The 21,607-nt window shown below is 39.0% G+C and overlaps 1 protein-coding gene across 3 annotated transcripts in view; it reads left to right on the top strand.

Moving 5' to 3' along the window:
• Positions 1-21,607, top strand: part of CNTN6 (contactin-6) — a 158,923-nt gene that overhangs the window by 30,582 nt on the left and 106,734 nt on the right. The window contains exons 3-4 of one of the 3 annotated variants that reach the window (XM_006122484.4): positions 14,538-14,741; positions 16,819-16,921. In XM_006122484.4, coding sequence (XP_006122546.3) covers positions 14,538-14,741; positions 16,819-16,921 — 307 coding nt within the window. Of the gene's footprint in view, positions 1-14,537; positions 14,746-16,818; positions 16,922-21,607 lie in introns of all 3 variants that reach the window. The other 2 variants (XM_075938669.1, XM_075938670.1) reach the window with 2 other exon arrangements.

A 21,607-nucleotide genomic window follows, 5' to 3' on the forward strand; every position in this document is an offset into this window, starting at 1 on the left:
TTTCCTTAATAGAGAGAGTGGGATCTTCCAATATTGGTGGTGCAGAAATGTACACAGTATTCTTTAGAGTATGCTGTAATAGATGCCTTAAGAAAGGGATTTGTATAAAATGTGCAAAGTATATTATAAAGGTCTCATATTTCCATACCCACCAAAAGCAAAAAATTAATGGACACCCTCTTTCATGAGATTAGCAGTCCAGTTTCAAAGATCAAAGAAGTTCAGATAGATGATAGTGATAGAGATGCAGCCGTGTTAGTCTGGTCTAGCTGAAACAAAAGACAGGACTATGCAGCACTTTAAAGACTTTAAACCATCTTGTTAGTCTTTAAAGTGCTACATAGTCCTGTCTTTTGTTTCAGATAGATGATAGTTCTTCATTTTTATAAGGTCATGAAGAACCCAAACTTTTATTTATTATCATTTGTATTATAACTCCAGGCAAGATCAAATCTCCATTGTGCTGACCACACATAAATATGGTCCCTGTGACACAGAACTAAGTACTTGGAGTTCCCTATCTGGAAATGGGTTACAGCAAATGTTCCCTCATCAGTATTCAATACCCCTCCATCATCAGAAAGAAAGTGGAAACTCTGAAAATAGGCATACAATTCATAGATATACTTAGGTTGGCCAGATACCAAGTTTGAAAAATCAGGACAGTAAGTGGGCAGGGGAGTGTCACCTATAGAAGAAAAAACGCTAAATATCAGAAGAGTGCCTATAAAATTGGATCACCCTAGATATACAACTCCATAACGCTAATGTTGACCATATGCACTATGACATCTTAAGAGCTGTGTAAAACATTTGTTGAGAAACTAAATACACTTCCTGAGATTGAAGGGCTTCTGTGCAAAATGCTTCTCCTCAGTATTTAGTTGAAGGTAAACATGGCAGTGTTTTCAGTTAAGTTTTTAGTACCTCAAGCTGTGTTGTTTGGGTGTCAATACCCAAATGAAGTCGCATGATATTTCCTCAATCTTCTTAATTACCTGTATTCTATTCTATATGCATGGAAGGATCATTAGAAGGTTTTTTTCTCTTGTTTCCTCACACTTGTGTGAGAGAAAGCAAGACAACATGCTGGTCAGAAAGCAGACATGAGTTTTACTGAGTGACTGCTGGGGATACGTGGTCATCAGTGATACCTTCCAAAAAAACAACCATACTGGGAAATAGGGAAAATCAGGGGAAGGGTCCATTGAGGGGCCTATAAAGGGACAAGAAAATAGTGCATTTTTGTGCATTGATAATTTGGTTTATGTAGGCAGGAGTGATGTCCTGCACACTCTTATATAGTTTCCATTCAGTAATGGTCTAATTTGTATTTATTATACCCCCACCCTTTCCCCCTCCCCCGTGTCCCTCATAGCTCAAGAATTGTTGCAGAGGGAAAAGAGTATGTTATTTTTCCTCTGAAGAACAAAAGCGAGGAAAGGAAAGTAGGAAAGTTCAAAACATTTTGTATCCCTTTATGCTCTGAATCCACAGGCAACACCACCTCACTTCATCCCGTATAAATTCCCCCATCTTCTAGGTGTACTAACTGAACTGTAGCCTGTAGCAAGAACTTAATTACACATTCAAATTGCTTTGGATGGCAGAAGAGTGCCATTTGTCCTTGTGCTCCCTGTTACTTTGATTCAATATTTTATACATTCAGTCTGACATGGAAACTTGCTGTGTTCTGTGGAATATCTCTGATTAAATACTCTGGCAAAACCAAGTGTGTTTGCATGTGTGTTTTGTGCTGTAACTGTGTATAGTACACAAACACACAGTAAAACTTTGGCTAAACACCATAAAGAGCGTGGAGGAATTGATTGGAGGTTTCTTGATGACTCTGCTGCCCCACAACTGCTATTTCTAAGCCATCAGTGCTCCCGAGCAGGTATTTTGTAGTGATGATCTCTTTTGGTGAAAGACGGGATTCGGCAAAATTTCAATAGTGAATATATTCCTTTTCAAGACATTGCTATTCAATCACATTGATCTAGTTTTTGCTTGTAGCCCAAGATCACATGTAGTCTTTCTACATTTGGATATTGTACTTACTTGATCTTCCCATTGATTTCCTACACTGCTGTTTCTCTTTTACCCTCTACTACCAGTATCACATGTGTATGTTTTAGTATGAATGCATATATATGTGTATGCATGTATGCTTATATAGATCAATGTTCCATCTAATTTCTCCATCCATGTGCATTTTATGTGCACCAAGATATGTGCAGATGTGTACCACCATTAAAAACACATGCTACTGGCTATGGGAAGCTGTGGGTGCTCTGCTAATCAGCTAGGTGGCATTTGAATCTCACCTGTACAGCCACATGAGCTCTCAGCTTACACGGAAAACTGATATAGATATATTTTTCTCATGCATTTATGTCCCTACAAGAAATATGTGATATTATTCTCAAGAAAACCTGTTCTTTTGAGATTTTGCAGCTCAGCCTTGCAAATCTGAAGCGAGCTTGAACCATTTGCATGAACAAACAAAAATGCTAGGTGTTATAACCCAGATCACACCTTCAAACCTTTTGAGTTCTACCCAGGAGTAACTGAATGCTCACAACCCCACTGTTTTCTACTGTGGCCCAAACTGCCTGTCTTACCTGCTAAAGAGCACAGAACATATCATTTAAAAATAATAACACGAAGAAGAAAGATAGCACAATGGTCAAATCAGTATTTCAAACTGAAAGAAGTAACTTTTCTTTGGTCATTCATTTTGTCCGTCTTCCAGGGGAGATCACCACACATGCTTGGGAAGTAAAAATAGTTTATTGAGTTCTAGCACTCACACTTCTCTATCTCCAATATTTTTCTCAACTCTTATTAAAGAAACAAAGTTATGAGACCAATTCTCAAGAAGAGAAGGTAAATAGTGATCTGTAAAGGGAAAGCACTATATCAGAGGGGGAATGAAGTCCATCAATTGGCATAAGCCCAGAGAATAAAATGTCAGTTCATATAACGTTTACAGCACTGTGAAAGCAGTATATAATCAGGGAGATTAACTGAAACCCAGTCCTTAAAGGTGGGGAAAGTTCCAAAGGGAGTCCTTCAGATGGATCAATGGGACAGATGGGATAATTAACCATCCTCAAACTAGCAGGTTTCTCTAGATTCGTAAAGTAAAACAGTATAGTGACATAAAATCGGGGAAGGCATTCATAATGGAATCCAATAGATAAAGGTGAATTGATCCCAGATTAATTGAACTGACAGAATGACAGTCATGAACAAACCCTGTTCCATGGTGCTTTATTGGTTGGAAATGTTAGCGTCTGACCAATGTGCATGAAAACCAAAAATATTATTTGAAATAACAAGCCTCCAGAGAATGGATATTGAGTTCCTCTCCTCCTGTGAGCCATTGACACTGTATGTGCTCCAAAAGTATATGCCATAGGGATGAGGAGTAAGGCATGAGCTACATATAAATAGTATTCTATTCTAGGGCTCTAAGATAGTGAAACAATTCTATGTCTATGGAAAAGGTGTTTTGATTGAAGCTCTCTCCCCTTACACCTAAAAGAGAAAAATCTAGTAGCTCTGTGCATGGCTCCCACTAAATTCTATGGGAGTTCTGTGTGAGTAAGGCAAGCAGGATTTAGGTCTTAAAATAAATGGGAAGGAAACTAGTTAGCTATCAAACAGTTGGATGTTTACTTTTCTTGGATTGTACCCTGTGCCAGAGAACAGTTGCAAATGTGTTGAATTTCCTTGTTTTATATAAAGGGGGGATCTGGATTAGAATAAGAGGTATCCTTATTGAATGGACATTCTTCAACTTTCATGAGAGAGAGAGAAAGAGTGCTCAGATTAAATTGGTCTTTGTTTCTTTAAACAAAAGTTTAGTTTCTACAGGTGGTACTCTCTGCATTTATTACTTTAAGAAAAAAAATAAGTAAGTTTGTTGCAATCTAAGATCAGTCTCAAAACTAAAGATGAGGCTATTTGTGCTAACCATTATAAATTTATACTAAAATATTTACCCAGTGTGGTTCAGTCTTTAACATAAGTTTTGTTTTTCTTTATTTAAGTCATTGCTCTGAGGTGGGGAGGGGGATGAGGGGTTCAGTACGCAGGCTGCCCTAGGGAGAGAGGAGAACCGCAGCCCTCTGTCACCATAGAAGCTTGAGGCTAGGTGAGATGCATCTGTCCATGGCTGCAGCAATTGCAGTCGGCATAGCTGGGGGAGGGAGCAAGTCCCTTGACCATGGGATGGAGAGATACACAACCAAACTCATTCTGAAATATATAGTAGATAGCTGTCATTTCTCCACCCCTGCCCCCTGCTGGCCCAATGGGGTTATAGTTGTCTTGGTCCCCATCTCTGGCTCTTTGCTGTCCCCTGCGTCATTCTACAATACAATTGTCCCTCCTGCCAGACCCTTCTCTTTCCATTTTATGAGAAACAATCAAATTCCAGGCATATCCTGTTGTCCTGGAACAGCCAAACCCTGACCTTGCTTGAAGTTATGATAAGACAAAGCTGCATACCAAATATGGTGGTCCTTGCTCTGAATATTTAGGATGAGATCTTAAACAAATGGACTCACAGATGGACAGACACACACACACAGATGCACAAACTGTCTAAAAAATATTGTAGATTACCGTAGTACCTACAAGCTCTAATCATTCACCAGGACCACATTGTGTTACACACTGGACAGAGAACAAGGATCCCTGCCCCAAGGTTGCCTAAATTTGCTACTGATGATCCTTTTTAGACATCTTAATATTGTTCCCACAAATATTACAGTGAATAACACCCAGGCTGTACATAAAATCTCTTGTTACTTTGCCACAATTCTCATTACTGATATAGCTAGGTCACTCAAATACATTTGACATTATATTTCAGCTAATCATTTGGTTTAATATTGTGAAATAAACACATGAATCCAGTTGCTGCAAAAGAGGCTTATAATAAAAAAATGATCACCATTTAATATAGACAATTTGAATAGTATGTTATCAAGAAGTTTTTAAATCAAAATTGTATCTAATCTTATTCCTTGCATTATTTGTAGATTATTGAGACCAAAAATAATTATGTCCATTTTCTGTCCTGCCAAACCCTAGGATGCATACTGCAGAGTGTATATGTTCCATACATGACATTCTAGTGATGCCATTGGATTTCTACATGCAAAGCATAAAATAAGGACTCCTGTATATTTATTTGACTATTACAGTAAAACTCCAGTTGTTCAGCATCCAGTGGTCCGGCACTCCCGATAGTCCAGCACCAGCTGGAACCCAGAAGTGCTCTGGCCAGCCGGACAATTGGAGCTGCTCTGCCCTCTGCTTCCCCAAGTCCAAAGCTGGTCTCACCTGAGCGGCGCTGTGGGACCAACCCGGCAGCACTCCAGCTGCTCTGCCTCTGGCTTTCCCAAGTCTGCCGCTGGTCAGTTTCAGCAGCGGCAGACTTGGGGAAGCCGGGGGCAGAGCATCTGGGGTGCTGCCCATGCTGCACCATTCCTCGCCGACCCCTTCTCCCCCGACACCTCATAGCCCCCCTTCCAGTACTCTGGCATATCCAATAATCCGGCACTCCCTGGGTCCGGAAGGTGCCAGATTATTGGAAGTTTACTGTATTTGTTGCAGGATGTAGTATGCATCCATAATGCTCTACATATTACATTGAAAAGATTGCCCTGAGGAAATCACAGTCTTGTTGAATGTGACATAGTCTTGACTTGAAAGTTGCCATATTATTTTGTTCTCCATGTAGTAGAATTGAAGCTAAATATGCAGGGAGGAAATGCTGACAGTGAATACTGAAGAGAAAGATCTCTCCATACTCTTAAGTACAGATAATCCTAAAAGCAGAATTTCTCTCTTTCCTTCCCCACCTCACTGCTAGAAGATTGGAATGCAAGGATGTGTCTAGACTACATGCCTCCATCGACGGAGGCATGTAGATTACACAGATCGGCAGAGGGAAATGAAGCTGCGATTAAAATAATCGCGGCTTCATTTAAATTTAAATGGCTGCCCCGCTCTGCCGATCAGCTGTTTGTCGGCAGATCGGGGCAGTCTGGACGCACCGCGTCGACAAAGAAGCCTTTCTTGATCGGCACAGGTATGCCTCGTGAAACCAGGTTTACCTGTGCCGATCAAGAAAGGCTTCTTTGTCGACGCAGCACGTCCAGACTGCCCCGATCTGCCGACAAACAGCTGATTGGCAGAGCGGGGCAGCCATTTAAATTTAAATGAAGCCGCGATTATTTTAATCGCGGCTTCATTTCCCTCTGCCGATCTGTCTAATCTACATGCCTCCATCGACGGAGGCATGTAGTTTAGACATACCCTAAGAGTAAGAGGAGGGGAATGTAGGTTAAGGTGCCAACTGGGGCCCTAGGACTTCACGTTCATTGAACCCAGAAATAAAACCATGAGATGATGGAGGAAAAAAATCATAGTCCTAGGGGATGTATCCAGTCCTTCAGAGAAAAGACTATTCCTCTCTCCCCTGGCAGGAGAAGTAAAGCAGGGTTGGGAGTGGGGGGACAGAAGCTTGGCTTGAACCTCTCTGTCTCAAAACTGTGCAAGTTCACAGCAGCTGAGGGTCTGGCCCTTCTGTTTTATAAATGTTTTGAAACCAGCCTCACCTCTAGTCCCACATTTGCTATGAGAAGAGAACAGAGCAATGGCCACTAGTGCATTCTGAATTTGCAATATGGAGATACCTTGGTGGCTATAGGTGCTTATCTTCATATACCTTAAATGTTAAAAGCTAACACTTAAAATAAGCTGATTTTCCCAAAAGTTTAAATATTATGTATGAGGTAAAAAAAAAAAAATCCAGCTGTGCCTCTAAGACTCCTCCCCCAACCCAAGACAGAATGGTTATCTTCCATTTCCAATAGAAGGAGAAGTTGACAACATCTCAGAAAGGAGATCAATTATATATTGTGTAGGAAGGTTGCTATGTAGAAAGGAGATAAAGATTTTTAGCAAGAAAGCAAGAAATCCTGAACACTTTGGTGGAGTTCAAACAATTTAGCCAAGGTTTTCAGTAATAGCCTTAAGGTGTCTCAAAGGGTACGTATAAACTACATGGCTCTGTCAACGGAGCCATGTAGATTTGTTGTTTTGGCAAAGGCAAATGAAGCCGCGATTTAAATGATCGCGGCTTCTTAAATGACATCCCTTGCCGACATCAAAGCCCTTTGTTGGCAGCCCCGTTATTCCTCGTGGGATGAGGTTTATCGGGGCTGCCAACAAAGGGCTTTGATGTCGGCAGGGGAGCATCCAGACTAGTGCGCCGAGTGGACAAACAGCTGATCAGCTGTTTGTCGGCTCAGCGCGGCAGCCATGTAAATTTAAATGAAGCCGCGATCATTTAAATCGCGGCTTCATTTGCCTTTGCCTATGTGTCTAATCTACATGCCTCTGATGACAGAGGTATGTAGTCTAGACACAGCCAAACTGTGCACCTTAAAACTGCCAGTCACTAGCCATGTCTGAAAACTTTCAGCCTTAATCTGTCTCTTACCATCTTTATCTATTAATGTGAGTTAAGTGTAAGAGCAAAATGAATGTGGCTATCCAGAATATCCTGCCTCTTCATAGCTTTTTTTGTTAGCACTAATCAAAAGAAGGGAAGGCTTTCTTCTGTCAAGTTCAAAGTAAGCAAAATAATAAAGCAAGCTGATTTCTTCCATGTTTAAAGCACATAATAAGGCTCATAAATAAGTCCTCTATCACAATACCTTTGCTCCTTTCTGCTGCTACTGCCATGTGGATTTATATACCCTGCCCCACAACTCCAAATAAATTCAGCAGCTTTTTACTAATGATGCTCATCAACACTCTGCAAGATGCAGCTGCTAAACTATCTGGACTGGTTAAGAAGGTTCAGCAGGGCTGATTGTCATGGGAGGTGTTTTAATTCTATCACTGCCACAGTCTCTGTGAGAACTGTCAGCCACATCAGTTACTAACTGATAATTTGGTGCAATTTTAAAAAGTAGAACAAAAGAAGAAAAAAAAACCCAGGAAATCTGAGTATGTTTTCCTGCTCTCATTCAATTATATACAGGTTAAAAATGAAATTGTGACCTTATTAAGTAATGGGTGTATTTAGGAAAGGATCATATATTTATATGACATAAGTAAATAAACAAGCTCTTAATTCATTCACATGAATGCACAGCAGGGATATGAGTTGATTGGAGCTGTTTATTAAGAAAGTTGCGTTCTTTTGGTGTTGCACTGGAACCAAAGACCAGTTATCATCCTCTTTACTTTACGGCTATGTCTAGACTGGCATGATTTTCCACAAATGCTATTTAACGGAAAAGTTTTTCCGTTAAAAGCATTTGCAGAAAAGGGTGTCTAGATTGGCACAGACGCTTTTCCGCAAAAGCACTTTTTGCGGAAAAGCATCCATGCCAATCTAGACGCGGTTTTGCGCAAGAAAGCCCCAATCGCCATTTTCGTGATCGGGGCTTTTTTGTGCAAAACAATACCGCGTTGTCTACACTGGCCCTCTTGTGCAAAAGCATTTGCGCAAGAGGGCTTTTGCCCGAACGGGATCAGTATAGTATTTCCTCAAGAACACTGACAATCTTATATGAGATCGTCAGTGTTCTTGTGGAAATTCAAGTGGCCAGTGTAGACAGCTAGCAAGTTTTTCTGCAAAAGCAGCTGCTTATGCAGAAAAACTTGCCAGTCTAGACACAGCCAATATCCAGTATATGAAACTTAAAGCCCTGCTCTTTCAATCTACTACAGAAGAGTTTAACTTTAAGCATGTGAGTAGTTCTATAGATAACAGAAGAACTACTAATATGCTTAAAATTGGACATAAGAATAAGGATTTGTGGGACTGGACTCTAATTCCGTATATATAAGTAAATGTTTAACTTTCCTATTGTGATTTTAGTGGGCTTACTCCTGAGAGTAGATAAAGGCCATATGTGCTTTCCAGATGTAGCACTAGTGAAGGTAGTCTTTGCTCTGCAGCATGTGTAGCAGGATACCAGGGCCAATACCCACAAAATGGCTTAGAAACTGCTTGGGTAGGACAACTGGACCCAGACTCTAAGGGGAGCCAACAGACTCACCAGGCCTCTGGTGAAGCGGGGGAAGCGGGACACACAGGCAACTCTGCATGTCCAGAAAGGGCAGAGCCTCAGGCAGAAAGGGCAGGGCCAGGGGCAGCCAGCTTTCACCACTTACCTGGCTTTGCTTAAGTAGCAGCCATCTAACATAGAAAGAAGTCTAAAAAAGCCATCCAAGTCCTCTGTCTCTCCCCACACATTTATAGTGACCCAGGCCTCCCTAACTGGTTCTAGGCACCTAACAGTTAGGTGTTATGATGCTCAGCACTTCAGTACCTAAATCCTTTTGTGGATATGCATCTAAGGCCTTTTTTCCCTGGATGGGACCCTTGCATGGACAGGGATCTCCTTTGATGTGACAGGAGTCCTATGAAGTTGAAGGATCTACCCACCCTAAGTCAGTTATGGGCTCAGGGTCCATTGCCATTTGAATCTTAGAAACATTTAGCTTATATTGTTGAGGCTCATGTTCTAAGCTCCATAAGCCCCCGGTTCAATTCCACCTGCAGATGACTAGTTGTTGGTGTTATTCAAGCACATTGCTGTGGGCAAAGACCAAGCAGTAGTACCTGCTAATAGGAAATGTCATTCCGTGCTTATTATGTAGTGGCTGAATATAACCAAAATATTTTAACCAAATTAGAATAATTACACTTTGTAAGCTTTCCTGAGAGGCTGCCACCTCAATGTTACATTAAAAATGTGAGGAGAAAGTGACATGAGTATTTTATATGCATTCCAATTTTGCTGAGGAGTTTTTGCTAAGCTAATCATAAAAGTTTCACACATCTGTGAATTTCATTTTCAATAATTATTTGCAGGCACATATAGCTAGGGGTTTCTCTCCAGGTGTAAAATTGTCATAAGGTTAGCAGAACATTTTTGTGACCTAAGGGTAAATTTCACTCTGTTCCAGCAGTACCATTGGAATGAGTCCAGCAAGTAGGGCAGATGATTTTGCTTCAAAAGTTTAGAAAAAACACCATAAAAGTGGGTGGGTCAAAGATTCTGCTTTCCTGACACAAGCAGGGTGTAACTCAACAGCATTTGCTCCTGTTAACCCCATTCAGCAGTAGATTACACACTGAGGGTACATCTACACTAAGAAATTATTTCAAAATAACTACTGAAATAACTATTTCAAAATAGTATGCCCCCACAACAGGGACGCCTCAAAATTAGTCTGAGGCAAGATCCCTTAATGTGGAGGCACTACTTTGAGTAATTATTTTGACTCTGGGGAGTAGTTATTTTGAAATAGCAGCAGGAAAGCATCCACGCTACTATTTTGAAATGAAATAAGCATCATTACTCATGGAAACAAGAGTTATTATTTTGAAATAACCAACCTCTTATTTTGAAATAATGGGCTTGGTAGTGTGGATGCTCTGCTTGTTATTTCAGAATAGACCATGTCTGACTCACCCTGTGCATAGCCTCATTGATTTCAGTGTTACCAGTTATATGGGCTTTGGGCCCAAATGGAAAAAAAAATTCACCAGTTGAAGAACTTAATTCTTCAGTCTTTTTAATATCTAAAACATATTATAGACAGTGTGTTCTTCTTTTCAGAACAGTACAGATCTTCTTAGAGATATTTTATTAGTTTGCTGAATGATATAACTTTGCCTGGTTGTTAATCCATTGCAGGTTAGATGTGTGTTGATCTACTATCTGTCAGTCTGTCTTTCTATCTAATCTTTTAGGTAGTTCTTCCACATTTGGAAAAGACTAGGTAACTTTATGACCATTTATTATATTTCTTGAAAGAAATCTCATATTTCTAGGAATAAGTTTACTGACTGCAAGTGATTCTAAAAGGGCTCCAACTACTGTACCTTGACACACACCCTCCTATGCAAGTCTGCATATTTTGCTAAATGTATTCATATTGCTAAAGCATGAGACATTGGCTAGGGCTGAAGAGAACAATGGAGTAAAATCAAGTGTCAATCTGGTATGGAAAATCCTCTATTCCCTAACTTCAGAAACTTTTTTAATTTCATATAGAAATAGTTACTCCCAAAGGGAAAATCTCCAGGGCGTGTCTACGCAACACCCTAAACGCAAAATAAGATACACAATTAGCACTATGCAAATTGAGTTTCTTAAATTGAATCTATTTTGAAATTTGGTGCATCAACACAGTGCCAAATTTCAAAATAATGCGCTATTTTGAGCCATTCCTTATACCTCAGGCAACGAGAGTTCCTCGAATGGCAAAATAGAACACATGTTATTTTGAAAAATATTTCAGAATAATGGGCGGCTTGTGTAGATACTATTCTTTGAACAGAAGAAATCACAAGAACTCTCACCAGTGCTGAAGATTAAAATATGTATCCCGACTTGCAACACTGTAGTTCTCATACCAGAGTCTACAGGATTCAATAATTCTGAAACTGTCACAGGCATGTTGACTGTCACAGGGAAGAGGTGTAATTCACACAACTGTGTTTTTCACAGCAATCCTGTTGGTAAATTAAAAACAAAACAAACAAAAAAATAAAAAGATAGGGGTGTCCTTTTTTTGACTTTCTATGAAACAGCCTGCATATTTACAACCACCAAGCCTTTTCATTTCACTAAGCCTCATTTGCTAGGGCCCTACTGTCAACCATTTTCTCTGTGCTTTTACTGCATCTACACACCACTCCTATATACTTGTCCAATAGTATCCTTACTAGACTCTTTGCTCCGATACCGATAGTCATAAAAATGAAGGAAATCCTACAAGTGGCAGACATAGTCCTAGCACACCTTCCTTCAATAATACACTAGTTTAATGGCTCTGCCTTGAAGCTGTTTTACCCAAAATATAGTGACAGGCATGTGTGTTTAAGTATTTGTACCTTAACTTTCACAGAGATAATAGACTAGAAAATGTAGTGCTGCATTAGAAAAGAAGTTAGTGTAAGTGAAGCATGCCTGACAGTTCAGTGTTATGCCATATAGAAGAGCTCTAGAGTTTGGTATCTTGCTCTCTGGAGATTTGATCCCAATGAAGTCTGGTAAACTAAAGGCTTCCTTTGATTTTGGGGGGAGCTGAATTGGCCTCTAGGCAAGCTTGGCCTGCAAAAGGTGGGAGGGAATCAACCTCCGGTTAGAAGAGTAGGAGCTCTTATCCTATATTTCTTCTGGGAGAAGTAAATGTCTACACTTGCACCCTAGTTCGAACTAGGGATGCAAATGTAGGCATTCGAAAGAGTCAGTCAAGTGGGGTTTTAAATATTCCGCACTTCATTAGCATGATCTTTCCGGCACGTTACTCCGATCAACAGCTATTCGAAAGTGAAAGTGCGCACAGGGACACGTTAGTTCGAACCAAACCCCTTGGTTTGAACTAACATTATTCCTCAAAAAATGAGGAGGACGTTTTTTGAGGAATAATGTTAATTTGAACCAAGGGATTTGGTTTGAACTAACGTGTCCCGGCGCGCACTTTCACTTTCGAAAAAGCTGTTGATCAGAGTAATGCACTGGCAAGATCATTCTAATGAAGCACGAGATATTTAAATCCCTTCTTCATTGACTCTTTCGAATGCCTCCATTTGCATCCCTAGTTCGAACTAGGGTGAAAGTGTAGACATACCCATAGATTCAGATATGAAGGAGAAGGACTTGCACTTGATCCCAAGTAAGTTCATGGCAAAATCTCTCATTGACACTGATAAACCCAAAGACAGTGATGTGATGGGGATGTTGGGAGATGCCTAGCAAAGTGAATAGTAGCTGAGGTCAACTGGAGACTACTGAAAACTGAGAGAAGGACAGAGAGACATGGACCCTTCTTTGCTGATTCATTAGCCTCTGATATCAGCCTTATGGGAAAGCTTTATATGCCATGATTCTGGAAGGATTTGACAGACATTTAATAGAATTTTGTAGAAATTTTCTTACATTACATAGCGTTTAGTAGGGAGCAAGACTCTTTCTATAGATCTTTTTTCTAATACCACACTATTGATTTTTATAGCAGGCATATATTTTTCCATTAACTTCTATGGAATGGCTCATAACCCCCGAACAGGTTTTTGTTTTGTATTTTATTAGAGGGAATAGTGTAAGGTCTAGCAGTAAAACAGGCATTAGCCACTTAGGTAAAGTGTCCTTGATCAGTTCCCAGATTCATGTCATTTCTAATTGTGCTCCTGTAATATTGGAAGGTGATAATGTAAAACTCCACCAAACTACTGTCGTTTACAGATTTATTATCATACCATACTGATGTCATAACCGATGATGGCAGGGAAAATGTGTAAAAATGAAGCTGTTGGCAGAACGTTGTTAGCTCATGAATTATACATTCAATTAAGAAAAGCTAAGCTGTTGGATTTCGAAACTTTTGATTTAGTGTGTTTTATTAAAAATAGAATTTCAGAACTACTCCTGCCACTTCTGGAACAGGATAGAAAAAAAACCCCGCAAAAAACCCTTCAGTCAGCTGTCAAACTCCAGGCAGCAGGAAGGAGTTACTGTGGCAGAGGCAAACAGAAGAATAAGAAATGCAGGCAAAGCAAGAGGAAAGGGGGTGAAAGAAAAGAGTTAGCAGAGAGGGAGATAAGGAATTCAGTGAAGCACAAGGAGCATAGGAGAAGTGAGACATAGATATCATGAGATATCAAGAAGCAGATGGTAGAAAAGGGCATATTTATTGTTTCTATAATTCATTTTAAAAATAGAACAAAGTACAACTTGTGTATGTCCATGTGAGACTCCTCCCCTCTTAGGAATCTGGTGATATATTCTCAAATCACCCTACTTTGTTTATATTGCTTAAACCATAAGAAAATGAGTAAAATAGAATATTGGGGGTGAACACATTATATAATAGTCAATATTCATGACCTCTTCCGTGTAGGTGGTCAGCAATCTGCAAAACAGTGTCAATAATCTCACAGTGTACCTGTGATAATTTTAACAAGATACATGATTCTCTGTTACTGACCCAAAGAAGAGCTGTTTAGAAACAGTAATATTAAAGCAAATTTCTTATATGTTTTGCTGTTAGAAGGTGATATACATGCATGCTTTAGATCTTGTCTGATGCCATCAGCAAAGAGCAGCAGTACAGAAACAAGCAATAGTTATAGAATACTGGGTGTTGGTGTGATACTTCTGTGAGGCTACACCACATATTCTTCACAGAAATATTGTTATGATATGAATATGGCATACTAACTAAGTTGTGTTTTAAGCAAGATTCACACTGGAAAATTAAATTAATTGATTGTTGCCCAAAAGTTGTCGAAAAGTTGATGAACTTCTGAAAAGGTTTGATTTATGTTTTAGGACAAACAACTGCTTATTTTATCTAAGTTCATCCCAAATGCATCCTACGAGGGTGACTGGCTATTTGAAACTTGCTACATCGGGGTTAGGCATTAATGTGGAATACAGTACTTTGGAAAGGATGCATCATGAATATTTGATGTTTTCCAGACATTTCCTATGCTTGGATCTTCAATGATAACCCCTTGTATGTTCAGGAGGATAGTCGTCGATTTGTATCCCAAGAGACAGGAAATCTATATATCGCTAAAGTAGAGCCATCTGATGTGGGCAATTACACCTGTGTTGTAACTAATGCTAAAGCACAACAAAGTGTTCGGGGCCCTCCCACTCCCCTTATCCTCCGTAGCGATGGTAAGTTCTTTTAATTTGACTTTCTGAAAAAACAAACCCACGCAAAGTTTTAAAAATCATTTATTTGACTTTGATGTTAGTAATTAATTCTGAGGCTGAACTAATCCTTGAATGCAAACATGTACATTCATACTATTATCTGGGGTCTAAGCTAAAGATTCCCTTTTACATCCAGTGGACTTTGGATCAGACCTTTGTAAAATGAAGAAAGAAGTTCTATTTGTGGTCAATAAATATGTCTACAACAAGGGAAGACACGCTACAGTTGAAAGAAAGCAAAAAAAATTCCAGTTCTCCATTCTAATTTTGGTCCCAGGAAGGCTTACATGTGGATTTGAATTTGGCAAAGCTTTCTAAACTTAAATTCAGGTTATCGCTCAAATATAAAATCCAGAGATAGCTCAAAACTAAGTGAGTCACTGGAGTGAGAGAAAAACAAACGCCTTTTAGGCAGCTCTCTAAATAAATGTTCACAGTGGGGAATATATAGCTGGGAAATCTGTTAGCAAAGTTTTTCTGATGGGATTGTTTACCTGAATTGTAATCCCCCATACTGCTTTCAAAGCACTCTGATACACTAACAAAATACAGCAGAAGGTTACATTCCTAGAATAAATAAAAGGCATTTGTGAATTATAGGATATTTCCTCCATAAAGTTCAGATCACATTTTAATTCAGATAATGTTTGTGTCATTTGCATGAAGACCACAGCCTCCAAAGAAACATCATGCTCCATAGGCTCATACGTTAGCTATTTTATATAAAACATTGGTACAAACACCCCATGTTTTGCTCCTATTCTTCTCACCCCCTTTCTACCAATATGCTCCTTTTTTCTACCCTCCTTTCCTTACCCCCTAATTTTTTCCATCTGTCTTCCACTCCTTATCTGCTTTCTGCTTCCTTTACTTTAGAGTGAGTAGGAGCCTTCTGAAATTCAGGGGAGTATTTCCATTAATTTCAATGGGTTCTGGATTAGGCCCTAGGCCAAGGATCTCTAAAGCACCGAGAGACAATGAAAAACAACACACATCATGATTACAAAATTCTTGCTAAGCATAAAAAAGAAGCATTGGTTTACATCCAGTATGGGATATGGTAAAGACGTTGGATCAATAGAAACATCTGAATAGATTGGTTTACTGTAATGCAGTGTACTCTATCTCTGTACAGTTAAACTTAAAAAAAACCATCAAATAGTCTGCTAGCACTTTAAAGACCAACAAAACATGTAGATGGTATCATGAGCTTTCCGGTCATCTGAAGAAGTGGGCTGTGCCCACGAAAGCTCATGATACCATCTACATATTTTGTTAGTCTTTAAAGTGCTACCAGACTATTAGTTTGTACAGGATAAACTTAAAAACAACGAACTCAGCTACACCTCTGAAGCGTCTGTACAGTTAGTTCAGCTTGAAGCACATTTGCTTAAAATTAAGCCTACATTCACTGCAATGCTAAGCACCCTCAAACTGATCCCATTCACAGTAAGTATTGTAAACACTAGCTCTTTAGACTGATTTTTCCAAACTGTTCAGTACAGAAAATTGGGATCAGATTTTCCAAAATCTTCAGATCCCACTTTGGAGCCTAAATGAAATGGTCAGATTTTCAAAAATGTTCAGTACCTAGCTGCTTTCATTATTTTCCTCTTCACCCACATGTCATCCTGAACATTAGCCTTCTTCCTTTTGATATTTGATGGTAATGTGGTTAACGCTCTGTGTATTGGTAGTCATTGTTCTGAATAAGAACATCATGGTGCTGAGGTCTTTCAAACATCTGTACCCACAAGTGAAATTTACCCAGCATAAAAACAACAGCATATACTAATTAACATCCATATAGACTTATGTCAGTTATGGTGCTTGTGGTGGCTGTCTGCGGTTAAAATTCACTCAGAACTCCTACCTTACTCCCATTGAAATCATTTGAAAAATGCTAATTGAGTCCAATGGGAGCAGGATGAGATTCTAAGTTTAGAAATAACGACATTCTTTCTTTTACACTGAAATTCTGTTGTACTAGACAGGTCTGAGACACAACTGGAGTGCTAGCTGTTTTGATGTTCAACAGGTGTGATGGGAGAGTATGAACCAAAGATTGAAGTACGTTTTCCAGAAACAACATACGCAGCGAAGGGTTCATCTGTTAAACTGGAATGCTTTGCTCTTGGAAAGTAAGGGGTTTTTGTTTTTATTTAATGTTTTTTATTCAACAGTGATAATCACAAAGAATTATGAGTATCTTTAGAATGCTTGGTTAAGTGGAAAGTTTTTTGATTGGTTGTCATCAAAATGTCAATAATACCTTGTCAGGTCATTTTAAAACACCTTTTTGCAGCTTATCTGTTTCTCTTTTGAATATTCACAATGATAAAGGCAAACAAACAAAATCTGAAGCTGACTTAATTGTAAGTTTTGTTACAAACTCACAACTAAGACTCATTCACTGAAAGGTTCACTGAGCTATTTAAACCTTGGAAGAATGACCAAGCCTCAGTAATAAGCATTTCTGAGTTGATTTTCAGTTATGCATTTAAATCATTTAAAATCCCATGTGAAACCAAATTTTAGGATTCAGTTCACATCTCAGAACAAAATTTGGGATGAACTCATACAGATTGAACTTGAATGTATTCCAAGGACCCTTCCAAAATGAAACCATTGTCATTCACACAGTTCTCTTTATACCAATGGCTCAGAAGTGTTGATTATCTCTTGAGAGGCGCTAAGGATTAAGCCTTCCATTAAAATCTGACAGAGTTGCAGATACTCAGCACCTATCAGGACTGGACTATATCCTTTAGGCATGGTACTTATAAGAAACTATTGCACTTGTCTAAAGGAGTGGTTGAAGTCACTCGACTTCTCACTTCATATTTCACAACACACTGTGCAATAAGTCACTCACTGAGCAACACAGTGGGCCAGACCCTGAGTTGGTGTAATTCAACATAACTTCAATGAAGTTAATGGAACTGTACCAATTTCTACTCGCTGAGAATCTGACCAGGTTCTGAAGTATCTTGTTGCATGATTAATTGGCATTTTCTGGAGATAAAAACATGTTCATGTTTTGAATATTAAAGCACAATTAACTGCTATTTTTAAATGATAGAGATAAACTGGATCAATTAGGGATGGAGCAGGTGTTCTGTCCTCTTCTCATAGTACTAGTGGAAATACACTGCTTCTAAGAGATGATTGGCCCTTTTAGCTACAATATGTAGCTAACTATGAACAACGTTTATTAAGTGATATTGAATATACTGCATTTGCTATGACAAATGAATTTTGGGGGGAAAAAGCTAGTATTGGGGAATTTGCTACACATTATAGTGAATCTACTCTTAGATTGTCCACCAGTGCTCTCCCTACTAAGATATGCTATAGTTATACATGTGAATCAGCTCAATAATGGGTCTTACAGGATGAAATTCTATGGTCTGTGTTATATAGAAGGTCTGAGAGAATTATCTAATGGTCCCTTCTGGATTTAAAAATGGTCTCTTCTGCACTTGATTTGCATCCCTAATCTTAATCTCCATTAATCTCAATGTCCAAGGAAGTGGATGCCACACAATGTTCCCTCAATTTTTTCCATGTGTGTGCAGGATATATTTTGTTGTGTGCACCAAGGCATGTACAGATGTGCACCATCAATAGAAACTCATGCTGCTAGCTGTGGATGCTATGGGTGTTCTGCTAATTACCTGGACAGCATTTAAATCTCTCTTGGGCAGCTGCCCAAATGCTCATTTTACAGGGAACAAAGGTGTCACATATATAATAACTGAAAGTGAGAAAAGACTATCACATTGAAAATTTCACTTACCAAATCAATAGAGATTAAAATCATCCACTGACTTTAAAAATTAAAGGACTAGTGGGGAAACCTTGGAGGCAACATCCAGAGAATTGTTCTGCCTTGTCAATTCTCTTTTTGACCAGCTGCAATGTCAGGCAAGAGAAAGAAGAGCAAGTTCAGGTAATAAGTGCAGACACATAATATAAAATGTTAGTTCTAGAAAGAAAAATTTACCATTAATTGTAATTAATGGATTTTATTCATTACTTCAAAATCCATTAGTCCTATTTTGATTTTGTTTTCCCGAGTAATGGTGATTTAAGAAAAAAGTATCACAATAGCTTAGATCAAGATTATTAAGGTGGTATTGTATTTTCTATTATATATAAAAGGAATGATACTGTATTAAAAAGTGGGGTAGGGATGGACTGGTGTTTCATTGATGTAAATGCAGTCAATAGATGTCAATAGATTTACTCTTCATGTAAACCACAGTAATATCATGATAGCCTGAAATGGTCTGGATAATTATTTATTACAGCAGGATTTAAAAAAAACAAAAACAAACCAACAACATTATGAAACAGTGAGAATTGGAAATGACAAAATACAGGTTGAACCTCTCTAATCTGACACTCTCTGGAATGGCAATATCCATGGTCAGCATGATTTTATTTAGCCGGAAGTTCACTTATCATGGGTGAGGCCAAGATTCCTGTGGTCCCACAAAGTTTGTTTACAGCCATCAGTCCTGGCTCTTATTGTTCTGTGCTGTTATTTAGCTCTAATTTACCCCTAAATGTTTTCTAAGAGCCCAGAAAGGAGTGAAAGTGTTGGCATTGCTACAAGACAATATTGATCTCCCGTGGTTCAGCAAATTCTCTGGTTCATCACCGGTCAGGTTCCTGGGGTGCTGGAAGAGAGGGAGATTCAGCATCTGTTGAATTTCTTCCTCCTTCCCTTTTTACTAAAAGGGTGAGATACTGCAGTTTTCTTTAAACATTTTAATAATTATTGCAGTACACCAGGGCTACTCAACATGGCCCAGCCCACGGCCCGTTTGTTTGTGGCCCGTGGTGTGGTTTGGGTTTATGCAGGGCTCAATACGTGGCTGTGGGAACCAAAACAAAAAAGTAGTCAATATAATGGTCTTCTGTTGATATAGGTTTTAGTAGTTAAATTCCTGGACTGTCGTTGCTCATTAAAAGTGCTATCATAAAGCTGAAAATCAGGTAAATATTGCATTTTATTAATATCAGCAGAACTGACTTACATAGGGCCTACGTGTTATGTAGTATTGCCTTAATCTTTGTATTCATGTCTGTCAGTGTGAAATAAGCTATTTACATATATTTGCATGCATATGCAACCACACTTAAGTTGTAGACCTCGGCATGTGCTGTGAGTATAATTGTGGCCACTGGGGCTTCCAAAGTTGAATAGTCCTGCAATACACAATAATGTTTATCTTCAAAAACTCATATACTGAGTTCTGAAAAGAATATTGGGCCAAGTCCTCAGGGCTGTAACTTAATCTACTTAAATGAACGAAATTACTCCATTTCATACCATTCTATACCAGCTCAAGATTTGTCCTTAGAAGTCTAGATAGTTATCTAATCTTAATTGAACTTGCTCAGATTTCCTAGGTCTGAGAGTTTTATCAGATTAGTCTTTCTCTTAGGGCTCATCTAGACTTTGGGAAACGGTTAAGATGCGGCTTTTTTGGCGAACTCCCCCCTTCATCAAAAAGCAGCTCTTCCTCAAAAAAAAGAGGTTTACACGGCTTTTTGATGGGGGGGGGGTGTCACCGAAAAAGCCGTGTCTTAACACTTTCTCTTTCGAAAGGACTTTAAGTGCGATAAGAAGAAGATATGCAAATTCCCGCAGCATTTGCATACTTTTTTTCAACAGTTCCCCGTAGTTTATGAGCCCTCTGAGTTACTGATGATTCCTATGACTTCTTGGCCAGCAAGCTACGTTTACTTCTATCTCCAGTCTTAATGAAAACTTGTAAGGGCAAAATACACAAAAAAGATAAACTTGAATCTTAAAGATGAAGTTACCTGATTTTTTAAACAAATTCGTAAGTATTATTTCTGCGCACAATGTGCTTGAGAGTCTCCAAATATATCCAACATTTCAGCCCAGTCCCTGTCTCAAAAACCTTGCAATAAATGTTTTCTGTGAATATTAGAAAGTGGTGAACCTAGGAAGAGGTTTCATTTAAAAATGTTTATTTATCTCTAGTTATAAGTGAAAATAAAACTGTGCCCACTATCTTTTGATTGGATAGTTTTGGAAAGTTGAAGGTTAAAGGAGACATTTAGCATCCTCTGTCCCTTACATTATTTGACAAATCATGAGTTCTGGAACATTCCTTAGATTTTTTTCCCCCAGCAGAATAATAGATTCTGCAGAGGAGGCATTGCCATTATACCTTTTGCCCAGAAGGAGCTGCTGTGTTGCCTGAGAGGGCAGCTGGCTCACAACCAGAGCAATCAGCTTCAAAGAAATAGGAAGTATTTTGGCTTTGCCCCCCAGCCAACTTCTACAAAGGTTCAGGTGCCCTTGACTATAATAGCTATAACCCATAATGAAGTACTTATTTGATCAAAGACCAATTAGCTCACTGAGAGGAGGAGGAAAAATCCCTGCAGAACTCTGCTTCACTGGCAATTTGGCAACTAAGGAGATGGCAATTTTTGTCACAACAGATCTCAGAAATCAGAAAACTGAATTGCCAAGAAAGTGAAGGTGGACAGAGCATCAATATTAGATTAATTTAGTTGAAGTGGCTTCCCAGTGGATGGAGAGGTTGCATGTAGGTTACCTGTTCACACAATATTTGAAGGACAGGAATACCTACAAGCTGAAAAACAAAATTAATATCAAGTGATAAGACAAGCATGAAGGACCCCATAGTTAGTGGTGAATGGAATATCATTCCATTTGCATCAAGTGTGCAGCAGGCTGTATTCAAAAGTAATTTTCAAATCATGGATCACCTACTGACACTGAATCGTATTCTGAAGAATGCAACAAGACTCTGTGT

The sequence above is a fragment of the Pelodiscus sinensis genome, chromosome 11, assembly GCF_049634645.1.
Source record: "Pelodiscus sinensis isolate JC-2024 chromosome 11, ASM4963464v1, whole genome shotgun sequence".
Classification (NCBI taxonomy): domain Eukaryota; kingdom Metazoa; phylum Chordata; order Testudines; family Trionychidae; genus Pelodiscus; species Pelodiscus sinensis.